The sequence below is a fragment of the Tachypleus tridentatus genome, chromosome 7 (assembly GCF_004210375.1).
Source record: "Tachypleus tridentatus isolate NWPU-2018 chromosome 7, ASM421037v1, whole genome shotgun sequence".
NCBI classification, from domain to species: Eukaryota; Metazoa; Arthropoda; class Merostomata; order Xiphosura; family Limulidae; genus Tachypleus; species Tachypleus tridentatus.
Window position 1 is genome coordinate 93,406,400 of NC_134831.1, and position 19,936 is coordinate 93,426,335.

The 19,936-nt window shown below is 31.6% G+C and overlaps 1 protein-coding gene across 1 annotated transcript in view; it reads right to left on the reverse strand.

Moving 5' to 3' along the window:
* Positions 1-5,045: 5,045 nt before the first annotated feature.
* Positions 5,046-19,936, reverse strand: part of LOC143256210 (inhibitor of nuclear factor kappa-B kinase subunit alpha-like) — a 31,343-nt gene continuing 16,452 nt past the window's right edge. The window contains exons 7-11 of the mRNA XM_076513095.1: positions 12,436-12,556; positions 10,952-11,143; positions 5,963-6,182; positions 5,281-5,382; positions 5,046-5,085 (exon numbers count right to left, since the gene is read on the reverse strand). Of these exons, the coding sequence (XP_076369210.1) occupies positions 5,985-6,182; positions 10,952-11,143; positions 12,436-12,556 (511 nt within the window). The 3' untranslated portion in view covers positions 5,046-5,085; positions 5,281-5,382; positions 5,963-5,984. The remainder of the gene's footprint in view (positions 5,086-5,280; positions 5,383-5,962; positions 6,183-10,951; positions 11,144-12,435; positions 12,557-19,936) is intronic.

Here is a 19,936-nt window from a genome sequence, read left to right on the forward strand (position 1 = left end):
ATAATGTAATAATGCTACTTCCAAAACAAATGATTCTTTGACACATTACCTCTCTCAATAGATTTAAAAACTGAAGTGAAAGAAAAATACACAATGTTATCCTTACAAGAGGAGAATTTTGGGAAACAAAGTGTTATGTAACAAAAATAAGTAATGAATTAATCTATGACATTTCTGATTTCAACTAAAACTTCTGAATCATTATGAAACCTAGGTATTCAAAGTGAAATTACCTTTAGGCCTTCTTTTTAGTCTATCATAAGCAGTCATCACGCTCTGAGTCCTGGAAGCATTGAAATGAGTGTTAAACAGGTTTTCTTTTATTCTTATATTGATGTGGGCAAGCACACAGCTAGCTTATTTTAAAGACTTAATTAAGCCATGACAAATGCTGTTACTAGACCATGAGAAAGTTAAAGCATTATCACACTGCTGACAGATAATCACAAGGCTAAAACATTAGCACACTGTTATTAAACTACCAAAAAGCTAAAACATCAGAACATTGTTACCAGAGCACCAGAAAACTAAAACATCAGCATACTGTTACCACACTTCCAGAAAGTTTAAACATTAGCACATTGTTACCAGAGCACTAGAAAACTACAGCATAAGAAAACATCAGAGCATTATTACCAGGCAAACAGAAAGCTAAAGCATTAGCATACACTTACCAGGCAAACAGAAACCACACATTTAGTTACTATACACTAGAGAACTAAAGCTAATACATCATCAACACACTGCTATCTTAATTAACTACTATAAAGGTAGGACAGGGTTGATATCATAGCTAAAGCACGGAAACTAATAAATATTGGAGTTTTTCAGACTTACCCCTCCAGTCTGAGTTATACAATGCTAAACAAATTCTACAAAGTAATTTCTATCTTGCATGCTTCAGAACGTCTAGTGGTGTAGCTGCACTATATACACATATTGCATTAAGTAGTTTACATACTTGTTGTAGAAAGCATTAAACATTATACTCACACTTCTTCAAGTGGATTAACCTGTTTTGCTTTTGCATATGGACTTCTCTGAAGATCAATGCTTTTTGTGTTAATAGTACTGGACCTTGACTCCAAAGAACCAACTGTTGCTTGCTGTAAAAACAAATCACGATACATGGGAAATTTAGAATATACTTTTACAAGTATACAAACAGTATCTTAATTTCCTATGGTTTACAGTTCCTAAAGAATCTGATAAACTCAGAAATACTTCATTTATGTTACTCTGTTTGTTTTTATGTTATTTTATTTATTCAGTTCCTTATGCAAGATTTTGATATACTGAAACTTAAATTAAAATCTAGTAATTATAAATCAACTCAGAAAAAAATGAACTGTTAAAATAATAATGTACATAATATCAATAAACTAAATAAAAAAGCCAATGTAAATATTCTACACGTAAAAAAATATTTTAGTATCAGCAAACAATCTACTAATCTAGAATATGACAAAAATCTATGAAATGTAAACAGTAGAAAAGTAAATGAATGAAAGTTTCTTGACAACTGTGTTAATATAATGTATTTAATTATTGTTATATTTAACATCTTACTTCCAATTTTTCAAGTTGTATTTATCACACAAGCTATCTTTAAAATGCCCTGTTTAAGTAGTCTCTTTGAGATAGTATATCTGTAACAAACTCTAACTTCATTTTCTGTCATAAAAATATAATATTAAGTTTTCTTAAATAATGCATATTTGTGGGTATACATCGTGATGTTTCAACAAGTATGTACATCATGATACTGCAACGTGTATGTGTATAACAATTCTGCAATGTATATGTATATATCATGGCATTGCACAGTTGACAAAAGTGACTACAGGGTAACATCAACATGTCTTAGCTGTAATGTTATAGTAAATGTTAAATGCGAGAGTTCTTTTAACTTTGATATTTAGCTACATATAGATACAAAATAACTGTTACAAATATCAACAAGTGTTAAACAACAATCACACAATGTATTAAAGTCTCTTGCAAATTATCTCTCACTGTCACCAACATTAACAGGGTTAGTGTTTATACTTAAAATATTTCAGGCTAATTTGTTTATATAATATCTTGGTTTAATGGATTATGATAACAGACTAACCATACTTAACACAAAGATCATCTGACCATTTACTCTAACAGTAATTATCTTTAACATAGACCATCGATAAGTTCATGTGGACAATTCTAGTCTCTAGTGATAGAAAGCTACAACATTTTATACAGTTTGTATGATATAAAACTGCTATTGTTATCCACAACAAACACATGTCTACTCTAACTTCAAGCACACTATGTTATAAGGAACACTTACTAAGTGGTGGATATTTTTCTCCACAATTTCAATGTTTTGTTTCCAACTTTCCTTTAATCTATTGCATGCTACATAAAAACAACTTAATCAATACAAAGTAGTAGTTATTAAAATATATACACACACACACACATATATATATATATATATATTAAAACTTTGAAACAGAAAGAAAATTAATTGGTATCAAGTAAAACCTTCCTTTAAAATCTTTTATCCAAACTGTTTTAATTTGGTGAATTAGTTTGATGTTTCTTGAGTTATAAATTTTTGTTTCAGAAGTTTTGTTTAAAGCCACACAAAAGGCTATAAGTAAACAGCATTAATTCTGAAATGAAACATTATAGAGTAGCAACTACTTCTGACACTGAGGCTAATTTTGCATGGTTGAATGGTGAGCATCAAACCATTACTGAAGGTTCTGAACACATTTTTGTTACAACATAATGTACACCATTAATTCTTGGCTCACAGTCTATAGGTTCTGGTAAATTTTCTTACAGCATAGCTTGCTTTAACTTATTAGCTACAACTGACATGATTCTTATAAGCATAACTGTACAATCTAAAAAAATAGAGCTATCACACATGTGGGTTAAAAACCTGAATTCAAAAGGTAATACCATGAGCAGTAAAACCACAATATCTTACAAATAATGTACTTTAACTACAAGATGATGTAATTATTGATTTGACACAATACTTCAAATTGAGTTAACTGCACTCTATTCACCACAGAGAATCAAACCCCCAAAACTTGGTGCTGCAAGTCCATAAATGTACCTCTTGGTCAGCATGTCCAGGAGATTAGGGTGCTTGACTCGCAAGTTGTAAGTTGTGGGTTTGGTTTCCTATCCCACCAAACATGCTCCCCCTTTCAGCCATGAGGACATAACACTGTGACAGTTAATCACACTAATCGTTGGTAAAAGAAAAGCCCAAAAGTTGGCAGTGGGTGATAATGACTAGTTGTTTTCCCTCTAGTCTTTCACTGTTAAATTAGGGGCAGCTAATGCAGATAGCCTTTGTGTAGCTTTACACAAAATTAAAACCAAACCACATCAAACTGACCCACAGAGAGAAACAAAAAATGATAAAATGTTAAGATCAAACTGAAAGATATCAATTAAAACAAGCAAAACTAAAACTGATTCTTGCAAGACAAAATATTCTGAACAATTTCACAAAATTTCACTGACTTGTTCATGAGAATATCATGAAAAATTAAAACAAAATTGAACAAAAGGATCAGTTGAGATATACCCAATATTAACAACATTGTAAAATTGTTTATTGTAGAAAAACCTGGAATTTCTATAAAATTATTGACTTAATTTTGTTTTATGTTAAAATGAGAAAAATTATGTAGGGAATAAATCACATATGATATAGTATTGAAGAAAAACTGGAAGTAGAGTAAATATTAACTCATTAATAAAACCACATGTAAACCAATAAATAATAATGAATCCAAATAAAACAAGATAGTGAACAGAAGTAACATGGGAGTCTAAATTAGAACTACAGCAAAATCAAAAAGAGCAAAACTAGTTACGCCTAAGCAAACAGTACTAAACAAAGGATAATCTAAGAATGAACAGAAAAACTGAACAATAAATAGGCACAATTGTGGGGGAAGTCTGAGTGGGCCCTAGATCAGAGGTTCCACCCAAAACAAGAAGATTATTAATGAGATAAAATAAAAAATGAAATAAAAGTAAGGTAATAACATGGTTAAACTAACCGAAGACACACCATGTTAAGCCTAATCAAATGGTATATGAGAAAAACAATGAAGATTAATTACAAATCTTAACATAATTTAGTATTAACAAATTAAATAAGCTTATGTTACAAAATTCAAATGACAAAAAATAATATCAATAAAACTGTAAAATATGTTGTTTCTCCAAAGTCGACAGATTGTATGGCAAATGATGGACCCTAAAGTGAGGTCTGACAGTAGCTTGGACAGTAGACAATAAAACTTTCAATGAAATAAAATGGAAACTGTTAATGTAGGGATATGAATGAAAGCCATTATAAACAAGGGAAAAGAACATAAAATCTCTATACAGGGTCAACATCTACAGAGGGTGAAGAAAGTGGTAAATCTGTTTAATGTTCAATCACCTGGGAGATAGTGCTAGTGTGGCAGAGTACTCCCCAAAGTGCTAACATCAGCTTTGGAATATGACTGGAATAAAATGAAAGCAAATTAACATCCCCATAACTTCTGTAAGTTATAATAGAATGAAGATTACTTCTGAGTACAAGCACTGTCAAATGAGAAGTGATAGTTTTGTAGAGGTGTATACAGGAAGTCCCATGCACTGTGCTCCTGTTTGTTGAGAGGTGACACGTGAAGCATGTTGGAATGACTTGATTCCAATAGGGGGAAGCAGAAGGCTTATAGCATAAATAAAATGTTTGCAAATAGGGGCAGCAATGAACGAGAAAAGCTAATGTTCAGGGAAGTACTGTATTAGTTTGTTATAACAGTAAAGTTTTACTGTATTAGTTTGTTATAACAGCAAAGTTTTAGAAAAAAACAAACAGTCAATATGAGAGTCTATTAATAGTTTAATTTCAAACTTATCAAACAACAACATTTAACTATTCAAAGGTTGTAACCCACGTGTATATTCGAAACTGATGTAACAGCAATTATGCACAATCATACAAAATATTTATTCAACTTACACAGACCAGCACTTTTAACTTGTTCTTCGTATCTTCTTAGGTCCTGCTGAACACTATAAAAGAAACTGAAAGCTAATGTTTGCCTTACTTTTAACATCACCTCCTTATAAAATAATAAATCCTTTAACTAATCAGAAAGATCAAACCATTTATAGATATTTATATAATTTCAGTGCCATATTGATATACTATGAACCATACTATGGAATTATAAAAATAACACAAAGACTTAAGATACTTTAACTAACCTTGACTGGAAAAACTCTGCCACTGCTGACAACCTACACATTTCTGTCATCATTTTCATGTTCTTTTTGTGAATTTTTGAGGTTTTGGACATCATATACATTCTGAAGAATAAATAAAAGTCTCGTTTACATCAAGTGAAATAGATCAAAACTAGATGAAAGGTACAGATACAGAAGTGAGATAAATCAAAACTAGATGAGAGGTACAGAAACAGAAGTGAGATGGATCAAAACTAGATGAAAGGTACAGAAACAAAAGTGAGATAAATCAAAACTAGATGAAAGGTACAGAAACAAAAGTGAGATAAATCAAAACTAAATGAAAGGTACAGAAACAGAAGTGAGATAAATCAAAACTAAATGAAAGGTACAGAAACAAAAGTGAGATAAATCAAAACTAAATGAAAGGTACAGAAACAGAAGTGAGATGGATCAAAACTAGATGAAAGGTACAGAAACAAAAGTGAGATAAATCAAAACTAAATGAAAGGTACAGAAACAGAAGTGAGATAAATCAAAACTAGATGAGAGGTACAGAAACAGAAGTGAGATAAATCAAAACTAGATGAAAGGTACAGAAACAGAAGTGAGATGGATCAAAACTAGATGAAAGGTACAGAAACAGATGTGAGATGGATCAAAACTAGATGAAAGGTATAGAAACAGACGTGTACAAACTTACAGCCGAATTCTGTAGCTGTTAATTAACCTTCTACAACATAATTTTTCTTGTTGACAAAGATAGACAGCATAATGCCAACTCTTTTTTGGTCCTCATAAGAAACAGGAGTTTTGGGGTTCCTCATCATTGTCTCTACCATAGGATGATAATTAAAATTCACTTCTTCATCTGCAAACTGGGGTCTTCTGTCAAACATGTATAACAGCAACTCTTCTCCTTCCTACAATAAAGATAAACTGAATATAGTTGCTTTTGCTAAAAATAATAAGTTAACTACAGACCTGAAATGTAAACAATCTACATTACTAACTGTTATACTTCAAGTACTGTTATTCTTACATTTCAACATGATTTAAACATTGTGATGTTAACATAGTCTGACAATGATGTTGATACAAATAGTATTAACCTTGTGACTAATCTTTCCAAGCATACCGTTTGAATGATATCAAAGTCTAGTCTCTTGATATCTCGTATCATGGTTCTTACTACAGTTCCACAGTGAACTGTCCCAGAATCTCATTTTTTTTGCAAGAATACAGTGAAATCTTCACAGGTTCCATACGTACAATGTAATAAACTCAAACAAAAAAAAACTTTACAATCTACACTACATGTTCACCTTCTACAAGTGGAAGAGGGCATGTAAATGTTCAAAGAAATACTATATTTACAATACATGCTGCATGTTTCATCTCTTTATGAGTAAAAAAAATTTTATGGTTAAAAATTTTTTATAACCCTAAAACTTCATAAATTTCTTTTTTTAGAAATATTCTATAATTTATGTTATTTTTCTTTACTCTAACTTCATAACTGGCATAAAAAATTAAGAAATAGTTATAAATTTCTTTCTGGAAGGCCTGCAGGTTGTTAGAACCAATCACAATTGTTTGCCCTGAGTAGCTTAGAGCTGTAACATTAATTAATAACCTAATTAATTGGATCATTTTCTTTTGGCTCACAACTGTTAATGAAATTTAACCCTATATTTTTATACTCACTGTACTACTGCTTTAAATAATTTATATTTAATTAAACAATGCACCAAAGAAAGTATAATAATAATAATAATGAGAAAAAGGAAAGAATATGTCTGACTGTCTAAGGTTGTGACAAAAGCCATTAAAAATTCAGCTAGGTTCATCAACATGCTTCCTGGGGAACAACATTTTAACTGGAATTATCTGTGCAGCCACCAATTTAATTTAACAAGTCACTGGAGTAAATTAAAACCTTTCTATCAGTTATAAACATAGTTTTAAATGTTCAGAGAAAACTACTGGTAATTTGCAAAAGAGAAGATGTGAAAATTATTTTTTATTTTATGTAATTAGATAAGATTAAAGACTTATAAAATTATGTTTTGATTGAGTAAAGAAAACATTATAACTAGTAATTTACATTAAATTCTATACTTGTTGAAGGTATAATCAAAACATTAGAGAAGATGCAAAGATGAGAAATGCCAAAGTTCTCATACTGGGGAGAGATTGACTATTTTTGTATATTTCCTTATAAATAACACTAAACTTTGATTATCTATATTTTGGTGCAGAGTTTATTCATATACATTGATAATAACATAGTTTAAATTAAATTTTAAAAATAACTGTAAAAGGTTGTGACATGCACACTTTGACCTGCCTAAGGTGAAAGGGTTAATCCAGCAGTTCTTTCACCAAGTTCTTACTTTTGTGAAATTTATCATCACTGATGAAATCCATTAGAAGTTGAATGCGGAGAGCTATGTGCTAACTGTATGCTGTTGAGTTTGTTATGGCTCAAAGTTCCAAGCTAAATAACTGCGCTCGCCTTGCACATGCAATATCTTTGGGTGCATATTTAGTATGCAGGGGATCAAATCTCATGTGTCCTGACAATTTATTGTGTGTATGGGATGTGAGAGATCAGGTTAACTAGGACATTGACACTTTCAGAGTTAGACCAGTATCACAATGAATGACATTAAGTTCTCGTCTCTATACATACACTTACATGATTAGACCAGTATCGTACTGAATGACATTAAGTTCTAGTCTCTATACATACACTTACATGACTAGACCAGTATCACACTGAATGACATTAAGTTCTAGTCTCTATACATACACTTACATGATTAGACCAGTATCAGACTGAATGACATTACGTTCTAGTCTATATATACACTTACATGATTAGACCAGTATCAGACTGAATGACATCAAGTTCTAGTCCAAAGATAGCAAACTTATGGCACGGGTGCCCAAAGTGTCACATGAAAAAATTTTGCTGGCATGTGGCATGTATTGCCATCTCTTGATTATTTAAATCCTAATGTTAATCCATAATAAATATATAATGATTATCATTATTGCCAAATGCAGCAGTGAATGACTTTATCCAACCTGGGAGCAGTGAGCAACGTTCACAGGAAACATCCCACGCCCTCTTGGTGCCAGCCTTGAGGTTACGACATTGCATAACACATTTTGAAATTCTTCACAGACCCAGTAAACACATCAGTATTTGAGTAAAAATAGAAGTAAACTGTTGGTATTGGTTTTACTCTGCTTATATTTTTCTTCTGTTTGTGAGTGAATACTGGATATTTAGTGATAATAATGATAAATATGCATTTATTTTTTGCAGTAAATATATGAATTATATTGTTAAAATTAAGTTATTTGGCGTGGCATGCATATATTTTTTATCAGTTAGTTAATTATAGATTTATTTTTATATCAATGACATAAATTTTCAGCTGCTGTTATGTTGCAGTAAGTGAAATTATCATATTTAAGTTAATTGGCAAGATATTTTTTAAACTGTATTTACCCTTTTCAGCTTATCAGAATGTCAGCTTAACCAGCAAAGAAACAAAACCGTTCAGATGGAAGGAGCAGCAACAGAGATTTACAATAATCATGGACTAGAAGATTTGTCATGATCAAACACGGTGATAAAGCATTATGTATCTTATGTTATGGAACAGTGGTGTGCAGGACTTCTGTAAAGTGGCATTATGAAACTGTTCATAAATGGTTTTGTGATAAGAGTGAGCAAGAACAAAAAAGAACCCATTTCTCATGAAGTCAGTAAGAGCAACATGCAGTCAAGTGTTTTGATGACATTTGTTACAGGTAGTTCCAATGTAGTTGCTGCTACTTTTGAGATTTCAAAGATTATTCTTCAACATGGAAAACCACTTGGTAATGGGGAGTATATTAAAGATTTATTGCTAGGATGTGCTTATTTCTTTTTTAATGGTTTTCAGAAAAGAAAAATTATTCAGTGCATTAAGGAAATGCCAGTGAGTAGATACACAGTAAAAGACACAATATTAAAGATGGAAACAAACATAACAGAACAGCTAACAAAAGATATCGATTCATGTAAGTTCCTTTCTATTTATCTTGATAAGAGCACTGATGTGACATCATCAGGTAGGCTAGACATTATTTCTCAGTTTTGTAGGGGTGATGAAATATGGGGCAGAAATACATAAAGCAGTAGTAAATGTATTATCCAATTGGCAAATTGACTTTCAAAAAAGTTTCTATGACAACTGATGGTGCACCCAGCATGATTGGTAAAGAAGCAGGTTTTGTAAATCTGTCTGGAAAATATGTTGGAAATCCTCTGGTAGGCTTTCATTGTATTACAAACAAGAAGCTTGAAAAAAGTGATAGAAAGTGTAACTAAGATAATTAATTTTATCAAATGAAAACTTTTAAACATGGTGTTTACAATGGTACTTTTAAATATTTCCCAAACCTATAAAAAACATGACAAATTCTGAAATTCACAAGAAAATATACATTTAGAGCTTGCATATGCAATTTTCAAGCATCATTAATTCAACTTTTGAAGACTTTTCTTTAAGGTTTGATAAGTTCAGGTCATTTGAAGAAACTGCAAAATTCATAAAGTACACAGACAGTGTAACATTAGACAAACTGAATTGGAAAAGTTGCAGTGGATTGACTTCGATAATTCCAAGATGTAACTGACTGATTTACAAAGCAGCTTAATTTGGAGGCAAAAATTTGTCAACATAGGGACCGAACTAGAAAATATTGAAAGAGATTGGTCAGTGACTGAAATAACACAGAAAACGAGGTTCTGAAACTCTGAAATTCTATTAAACTTTTGACTGAAAAATGTCACAATGACAGTATTAACAGTATTTTCATCAACATATTTATGTGAATCACTATGTTCAGTGATGAACTTTGTAATGTGTAATTATATGAATAAACTTGTTGATGAAACTAGTGCTGCATGCATAGCTCTCTAAACAACAAAACACAAGTCTGATGTAAAATATCTGTTCCCATTGGTGCAGCAGCAAAAGTCTCACTAAAAGTAAAATGTGCTTATTTTCCTTCCTTTCTTTATTTTTTTATGTCACATAATATGAACTAAAGCTTATCATTTCACACAATGTTCTCTGTTAAGAGTAAAACAACAAATAAACAAGAGGAATCCTTCTTTTCCTCTATAAAAAGTCTGTCATTATTGTTACCAATTTATCAATTTTATTTCTTGTCAATTACTATAGGTAATAATAAGATGTAACTCTTAAAGCTGTTATATTTAAAATAATTCAGAATAATGATAAATGATAATCTGATGCTAAAAATTACAATGGGCACATGAGAGAATTTTTCAGAAGATTATCCCCAATTTGGGCACACACTCTCAAAAAGGTTCACCATTCCTGCCCTAGTCTCTTTATATGTATACTTACACGATTAGACCAGTATCACACTAAATAACATTAAAATATAGTCTCTTTATATGTATACTTACACGATTAGACCAGTATCACACTAAATAACATTAAGATATAGTCTCTTAATATGTATACTTACACAATTAGACCAGTATCACACTAAATAACATTAAGATATAGTCTCTTTATATCACATATACTTACTTGATTAGACCAGTATCACACTAAATAACATTAAGATATAGTCTCTTTATATCACATATACTTACTTGATTAGACCAGTACTGACAGATACTTTTGTCTGGGTCAAGGGCAACACCTTGCGGTAAGAGCAGTTCTTGCTCTGACACAGGAATTTGAGTGTCTTCTTCGATCCACTGCTGAAGATGAAACAGTTTGGTAGTATCATCCACTTCGTAAGATAACGTCTTACAAGTCTTCACCACAAATACTTCTATTACCTGAACAAATGAGATAACATTTAACCTTTGTGGAATCATAATTTTTCATATGAACAAGAATAAAAAAGTTTGAGCCCAATCCATTGTAAGATTAAAATAACTCAATTATCCAGAGATATATATACTAGAAGAAATAACCATCAATATGAAGGAGCTTTCACTTGATTTGGGAGATATCAATGAAAAGAAAAATTAACATAGAAAAGAATCTAATGCTTCAGTCACCATATATCACATATTTAACACTTGATAATATTGAAGGCTAGAAAACAAAAGTGAATGACATCAGAAGACTTAAACTTCTAATTCACCAGTTTCTGATAACAAGTTATATCACTCATGAACATCACTATTATTGGCACGGAACTCTACATCTCAGGTCATAGATTGCTTTTCTTCACACAATGATCTCTTATCATTGTTTCAAATAACTTTCCACTAATTATAACACTGGCAGCTTGATGTTTATTAACATACTGTGATGAAGGAGTTTTGCCCCAACTTATACATGTTGTTAGCTGGTTCTTAAGAACTAGATTTATTTTCTTATATTTCTTTTTAAAAATGAAAACTAAGTTGTTGGTCATGTGAATTTGTAATACGATGGAAGTACGGAAATTATTATTATTATTTTCCAGAATACTTTCCACAGACTGGATTCTCTTGGAGTCAAACACTTTATTTATCTAAAGATGAGAACTGTATGGATGACACTGCTCATACATCTTTTCATTTCTTGATGGTATTCTTAGCTATAACACCTACCCAACACTACATATGGGAAACTGTATAACACCTTCCCAACACTACATATGGGAAACTGTATAACACCTTCCCAACACTACACACTAGAAACCAAAATATCAAAACTTGTTATTTTTTTAATAGTTAGTTTTCTGACAAACCAATTTATATTATGTGGGCATAATGTTTTGTTTGTTTTTTTATTATGTAAAGATACGGCTGAGAAGAAAACCTTTCAAAAACTGATAAAATATACTACTTTAATTCAAAAACATGATTCTCTATTTAGTGTACTGGTTTTCAGCAGCACTCAGTTTAACACTTCTCTATTTAGTGTACTGGTTTTTGGTAGCATTCAGTTTAACACTTCTCTATTTAGTGTACTGGTTTTCGGTAGCACTCAGTTTAACATTTCTCTTTTTAGTGTACTGGTTTTCTGTAACACTCAGTTTAACACTTCTCTATTTAGTGTACTGGTTTTCAGTAGCAGTTAGCTTAACACTTCTCTATTAATTCACAGAGAAATAAATAAGTTAGACAGAAGGTACCTTTTTATCCAGAATATCTTTTAGTATATCAAATGCTTTTCTTCCATTTCGGTGTCCTCTAGTATGTGGATCCCATTCTAACATTATTTGAAGCCAGTCTTCCAAGTACTTCTGGAAAACCCTAATATAATGGTAACAATAATACTAAAACTTATATTTTTAGACTAGTAATTCAACCCTGTACTTCCAGAAGGCAAGAAATCCTTTAAACATGACTTCTTGTGTTATCACTTAACACACAAAACCTATTCCTAAACAATAATCACAGAAAAAGGAATGTTCACTGTCCAATAGTAGTGTGGTTAATGAGTTACTTTAACTATTACAGGCCACAATATCTGTATCTTTACCTCTAAAACTAAGTTCTCATTAATGACAGAAAACGACGTGCATTCAATACATCATGTTTACTCTAGTCAGTTCCTTAACTCTTTTGCAACAGTCTTGTGTATTTTACTCAACTTTGTGACCACCAGATAACCATGAAGATATATATCCTATAATTCTGAAGCTCAATGATACTTCATACATCTTCACAAAATTTGGAAAGTTTTTAGTAAACATTAAGTCTTTTACATACAAAAAGTCAAAACTATTAATTAATCATTTTTACTAAAATTTTGTCAGTAAATAGATGAAGTTGGACTCTTGAATGCTTTGAATACAAAGTGATTTTCATGTTAAGATTAAAAATACTTTTTTCACTTGAGAATTTTCAAATTTCATATGTGTAATATTTAAAACCTCCTAAATAAACATGAAATTTTTATTTTCTAAAAAGCTTTATATTTTAACTGTTGTTTTCTCTACCACAACTCTATATACAAGATTGGTCAATTTGACCAACCTAGTAACCACCATAAAAATTAGCAAATAAATCTAAATTACCATTTGCTCTTTCTAAAAAGGCTGCAAATTCGAAGAAGAGACTACATTTGTTTATTCTAAATAACTTAAACCTCATAATTCTATTGATACCTAATTTTACTGCTTTCTTGGCCTTTAAACAATATCTAACTAATAATCCCATCACACGTTGTAAATCACTCAGTAAACATGCATCTAGTATTACTCTATCAAATTACATAATGCACAAGCTGCTGGTAAGTATACCTCAGGAAGAAATTTTATCAATATTTTTTTTTCCATTACCTTAACTAATCTAGTCTGATAAGTTTCTAATTTTCACATTTTAGTCATTTTATAATAATAAAGAATGAGTACACATGAAAAACAAAAAAATTGTAGTTAGTTAATTCTTATTTTTTTCTGTTGACTATGGATAAAATGAAACCTACATTTCTCATACTAATGATACTATCACATTAAATATTGTTTAATTAAATTATGCATCGAAACACACAGAATAATAATATGCATAATACAAACAATGCCACATAATTATATGTTTTCTGGCTTCCAGACTGTGTGATAAGAATCTTCAAAAATTCGGCTAAGCTCATTAAAGCAATTCTTGTGAGAACAAAGTTGAAATTGAATTATGAAATAGATCATGCCCTAAACAGAAAACAACACAGTATAATACATCATTTGATAGGTTAAAATTGGCTATTTATTGGTCATGAATAAAATACTATAAAACATTGACAATTATTGGCAATTTCTGAAAGAGAATATGTGGGTGTGGATAGTGGGTTGATTTTGTAGTTTAGGTTTCCACAAACAAACAAAATTAAAGGATATAAAAATTATGCTTTGCCTAAGTAATATCTATATTATAATCAACAGTTTATGATAATTTCATTCTTTTTGTAAGGGCAGTAAATAAATGAGAGAAGAGAAAAATCCTCAAGAGCAAATGTTACAATCCTCATACTACTGGAAAGTGAGGATTTGTTAATAAATCCTTATAAAATTAAAAACTTAAAACATATATAATATTAACATTAGATTTATTAACTATGTTTCTAATGTCAAGTTTACTTGGAATCACTGATAGTAACATAGTTTGAAATTTAAATAGAACTCTGTAAAATACTGTGACATGCAGACTCTAAACTACCTATTGTAAAAGGGTTAGTTGAAAATTTGGGGAGGAACAAACTTTAGCTGGACAGTATAAAGTTCATCTAACCAGAAACAATTTAGATGTGATAAAAAGGTACAGCCATAAAATGACTGATCTTGCAACTTAAAGTAATGAAATCAGTATTGGTCAACAAAATGGTAGCTACAATTATAGCATTGATAGTAATTTTATCACAAAAAGTTCTTGAAAATCATGGTGCAGTTTGGCCACCTATTTGATTTTATTCCTTTAAGTACCACTCTCAATCCTTTTCTAAACCACACCTAAGGTGTTTTTGATATCATGAAATTGTGTCAATACACACCAAAAACTACAGCAAGTAAAAAAGTGATACTCAAGAGTAACTAATATCAGCTTTAGGATTGTAATCATAATATTCAGAACAGACCTTTACTTTACAGAACCAATCAGATTCTTTAAAATATATGGTGGTGGTAGGTAGGTAGGTATTTCATGTTTATTGGCACAAAGCTACTAAGCAATCTGTGCCAAACAAAATGTAGTATACTATAATGGTATATGGAAATGAAGGTAAAAATATGTAAAATTAAGACCTGCCAGGAAGACTGAAGCATTAAGTTCAATCTTGCTGTCAGTCACCTGAAGTTGACCTTTCCAGTCCTGGGTTCAGGTCAAAACAAAATGAAAATGTGTGAAAGAAATCATGCTAAAACAGTGTATAGTCCAATAAAAACCTTAAATTAAGTTTAAAAGACCAATGACTCTTAAAAATGTAAAAACATGAGTGAGGTGGCCAGTATCATCTAAGACATTGGCTGAGGTCAAGGGCAAACCTACCTTAAAAATATGTTTAAATTGGCATTGTCTTTCTTGGTTGTAACAATGGCATGATAATAAAATATGTATGATTATGACCTGAGTGCAACACAGACCACACATTGGTGCATCAGTACTAGATAAAAGGAAGTGGTTAATTAAAAAACTGTGACCAATGTGTAGCCAAAACAACTTCCTCCCTTCGATCTTTACAGAAACAAGGTGGACAAAGAGCTAAAGAAGGTTTGATTTGAGAAAGCTTATTATTTCATTGCTCACTCCAGGTCAACTGCCAACTGATGTATAGTCAGGTTTTGATAACCGGACCACAGACCATGTATGGAACATGGATGGTGGTGACAGGGCCAGAGCAAATGGACTTTGCCGCTCTATCAACTAGCTCATTCCCACAAATACCAAGATGACCTGGTATCCAAAAAACCTGGACAGAGAGAGATGGGTCAGTTTGTTTTGGATATTGATAAGAATAAGATGGTAAATAACATGGAATGGTGTTAGAGCCAATAGACAGCTGAGTATAGATTGAACAATTCATATATTGCATAGTTTCAATATGATTCAGGGCAAGAGAAACAGCATGCAATTCAGAAATGAACACAGAAACTGTAAAGGGTATTCTGTGTGCTACAATAAACTGTAACAAACCATGGCAGAACCTAGAGAATCACCCTGATTATGAACCATCCATATACATGGGAAAAGAAGGATTTTTTGAAAGATGTTCAGAAAACAAAGAGCAATATTTCCAATCATGAGTACCGACCTTCCTCAGATGACTCAAAGATAGGTCACAGTTGGGCATAGTAATTAGCCATGGTGGATGTGACCGAACTGTTGATACTGCTATGCTATTCAAAGATATATCTAATTTTTCTGATTGCACCAGAATATGAAGGCTAAAAGTCACAATGGCAGATTTACTATTATAGAAAAGTGTAACCCACTGAGGATGGAAAACACAGCCCCAAGTAGAATGCTGTGGAAAAGAGCAAAGTTTGGAAGCACACATAAGAGACAGTTGCAAATGGCAAATATACAGAGGGGATTCATGGGACTCCACATAGAAACTTTGGACTGGAGAAGTACAAAAGGCCCCAGTGCAAAGCCAAAGCCCCTGATGGTGGATAGTATCCAGCATTTTCAATGCTAAGATTCTGGCAGAACCATAAACCATAGTCAAGTTTGGATCTGATAAGGGCAAGATAAATTTTAAGCATCAAGCATCGAACTGCTCCCCATGAAGTGGAAGAGAAAACACAGAGAATGTTCAATGCTCTTATACATTTGACACAAAGTTGCTTGATATGAAAAGTAAAGTTTAATTTACAAATATAAGACCTACGAACTTAGCCTCAGGAATGACAGGTAGTACAGCATCATCAATACGAAGTTCTAGGTCTGGATGAATCATCCGTTGGCAGCATAAATGTACACAGTTTTAGAGAGAGAAAGTTGAAAACCATTTGCTGTGGTCCACTTAAGTATATGATTGATTGCAGTTTGTAGTTGCTGTTCAATAAACCTCATGTTTGATGACTGACATGTGAAAGTCATCAACAAAAAGACCATTTGCAGCTGTAGGGAGTAGCTGTTCATTAATGGCATTATTCTTGATAATGAAAAGTGTGACACTCAGAACACAGCCCTGAGGAACTCTAAGTTCTTGTGGAAAAAAACAGGAAAGTGTTGAGCCCACCCAGACCTGGAATCGGCAGTTCATTAAAAAATGCTTAATAAAAAGTGGCAAATTGCCATGCAATCCATATGAGTGAAAGTCTCACAAGATGCCATATCTCCATGTTGTATCATAAGCTTTCTCTAAATAAAAACACAAATAGAAACAAGATGTTGTTGCTTCAAAAAGGCTTCTCTGACTTATGTTTCAAGGCGAATTAAATGGTCTATCGTGGAGCATTGTATTCGGAACCCAAACTGAGTGGGTGAGAGAAGGTTGCTTGATTCAAGTAACCAAACGAGATAAGCATTAATCATCCTCTTTAAGATCTTACTGAGACAGCTTGTCAAAGCAATGGGACAGTAATTTGAAGGAATCTTTGGATCTTTCCCAGGTTTAAGAATAAGGAGTACAATAGCTTGGCACCAAGCACCAGGAAAGACATTCTCCTGCCATATCTGGTTGAAGACAGCCAGGAGAATAGTTATGGTGGTGGTAGTTTTCCTCCTCAAAACAGTGTTAATAGCTTCCTTTATACTAACACCATGGAATTTAGATTAACAGATTCTTGTCATTGTCCACATGCAATCTGTACAGCTGTATCAATCATCATTATTTATGCCAATTGCTTAAACTAATATTGCATGACACTAAACCCTCTTTAATTTGGATAATTTTATAAACTAGTAAATTTGTACAATGAATAATAAATAATAACCATCCACTCATATGATTCCTTTGAAAACTTTAGCTGGAACTGTTAATTTAGTTTGCTTGGCCTAACCAATACTTATGTACCTGCACATCCTTTCACATTACAGTTGTGCTGCTACAAATCAGCCATCTTTAATCCAAAGAATAAAATAGAACTAAAAACTGTCCACTTTTACTGTTAAGTAAAGCTATAGTAAACATTTCAGAACAACAGCTCACATGACTTTTTGAGTAGCCTTGCACAAAACTTCTGGCCAAAATTGAGCATTTTTTGTTGAATAACATTACACATGTGGTTTATATTCAAACTCAATCTGACACATAATTGTTGGTTGTAAAGATCTACCAGTGTATCAAATCTAAAATAATTCACAAAGTAGATTTTCCTGTGAAATACATTTTCTGTACTTTCAGTATAAAGAATAAAAAGGGAAGACATTCTAACATGTGGGATATCTTCACTAGCAATTTCTAACTCAGCAGAGAAAGAGGGAAGATATTTGGTCATAACTGACAATACTCCTATAACATCTCATTCTTCAGCCATTTTAATAACTATTTACAAAGAGATTAGGAATAGAATAACAGCAAAAATGATAAACTCACAGAAGATCTACATAAACCTTTCTGTAAATCATTTCACTCCCTTTAAGGTAACTTTAAAGTCGTGTTAGTTTCATGTTGCTTAATCCTAATGTTCATTAAAGAACATTTATTCACTTTTGAGCAGTTTCAGTTTCATGTTGCTTAGGCCTAATATTTCTTAAAGCACATTTAGTTACTTTAGAGTAGTTTCAGTTTTATGTTGCTTGAGCCTAACGTTCCTTAAAGTGCATTTATAGTTACAAAAATAGCAACTTTAGTCATTAAAAGTAGAGAGTATGTTACCATAACATAAATAATTGCTCACACTAGGTATAATAAAAACTTTAGTCATTAAAAGTAGAGAGTATGTTACCATAACATAAATAATTGCTCACACTAGGTATAATAAAAACTTTAGTCATTAAAAGTAGAGAGTATGTTACCATAACATAAATAATTGCTCACACTAGGTATAATAAAAACTTTAGTCATTAAAAGTAGAGTATGTTACCATAACATAAATAATTGCTCACACTAGGTATAATAAAAACTTTAGTCATTAAAAGTAGAGAGTATGTTACCATAACATAAATAATTGCTCACACTAGGTATAATAAAAACTTTAGTCATTAAAAGTAGAGAGTATGTTACCATAACATAAATAATTGCTCACACTAGGTATAATAAAAACTTTAGTCATTAAAAGTAGAGAGTATGTTACCATAACATAAATAATTGCTCACACTAGGTATAATAAAAACTTTAGTCATTAAAAGTAGAGAGTATGTTACCATAACATAAATAATTGCTCACACTAGGTATAATAAAAACTTTAGTCATTAAAAGTAGAGAGTATGTTACCATAACATAAATAATTGCTCACACTAGGTATAATAAAAATGTAGTTTTGTTAGTTACAATATGTTACCAGTAGAAACATTTTCCTTTTTAACACTACGGAAAATAAAATATTTGTTTGTCAGTTAATCAATTTTTAGATGATTAAAAATATAAATAGAAAAGTGTATTTTATTTAATAAACTAAAACTATCCCTACTAAGTATTAAATTGGTTTTGATTGCCCTCATCCATCTAATAGTTGAATAGCAACAAATTTCAATATTGATTCAAACTTAAAACAAATAACACAGCTAAACCTGTTAATCTCTCATACAAACTGTTAACCTAACGAGTTTGAGCCATTAATAACATTTTAAATACTTAACTGTATCAATTTCAGCCAAAAGCAATTTTTCCCTTCTAGTGTCAGATAGACAAACCCACAAATAACAGTAGACTTGGGCAGGAAATAGTGGAAGTGTTCTGTAGTTGATAACTTAACTGAGATTTAAGTCACATACAAAACAAACAGACTGGGCATGTTTAAGGGACAGTGAAAACAGTCCTTATTTAGACAGAACAAAATAACCAAACTGTATGTGTGTAACTACACAAACAAATGCACAATCACCTCTAATGGATCACTGACTTGTTTCTCAACTTTCCATCTCTCTGCCAAACTAGTCATGATGAAAACCAAGTAGCAGTAAGCTAAGAAAGCAGTTGAAATCAACAAGTAAACCTAGTTTCTTTAAACAGTTGACAATGTCACCTTGTGACCTCTGTTCTCTCACAGCTTTGGTTGAGAACACCACCAATCAACCAGCAAAGATATTACA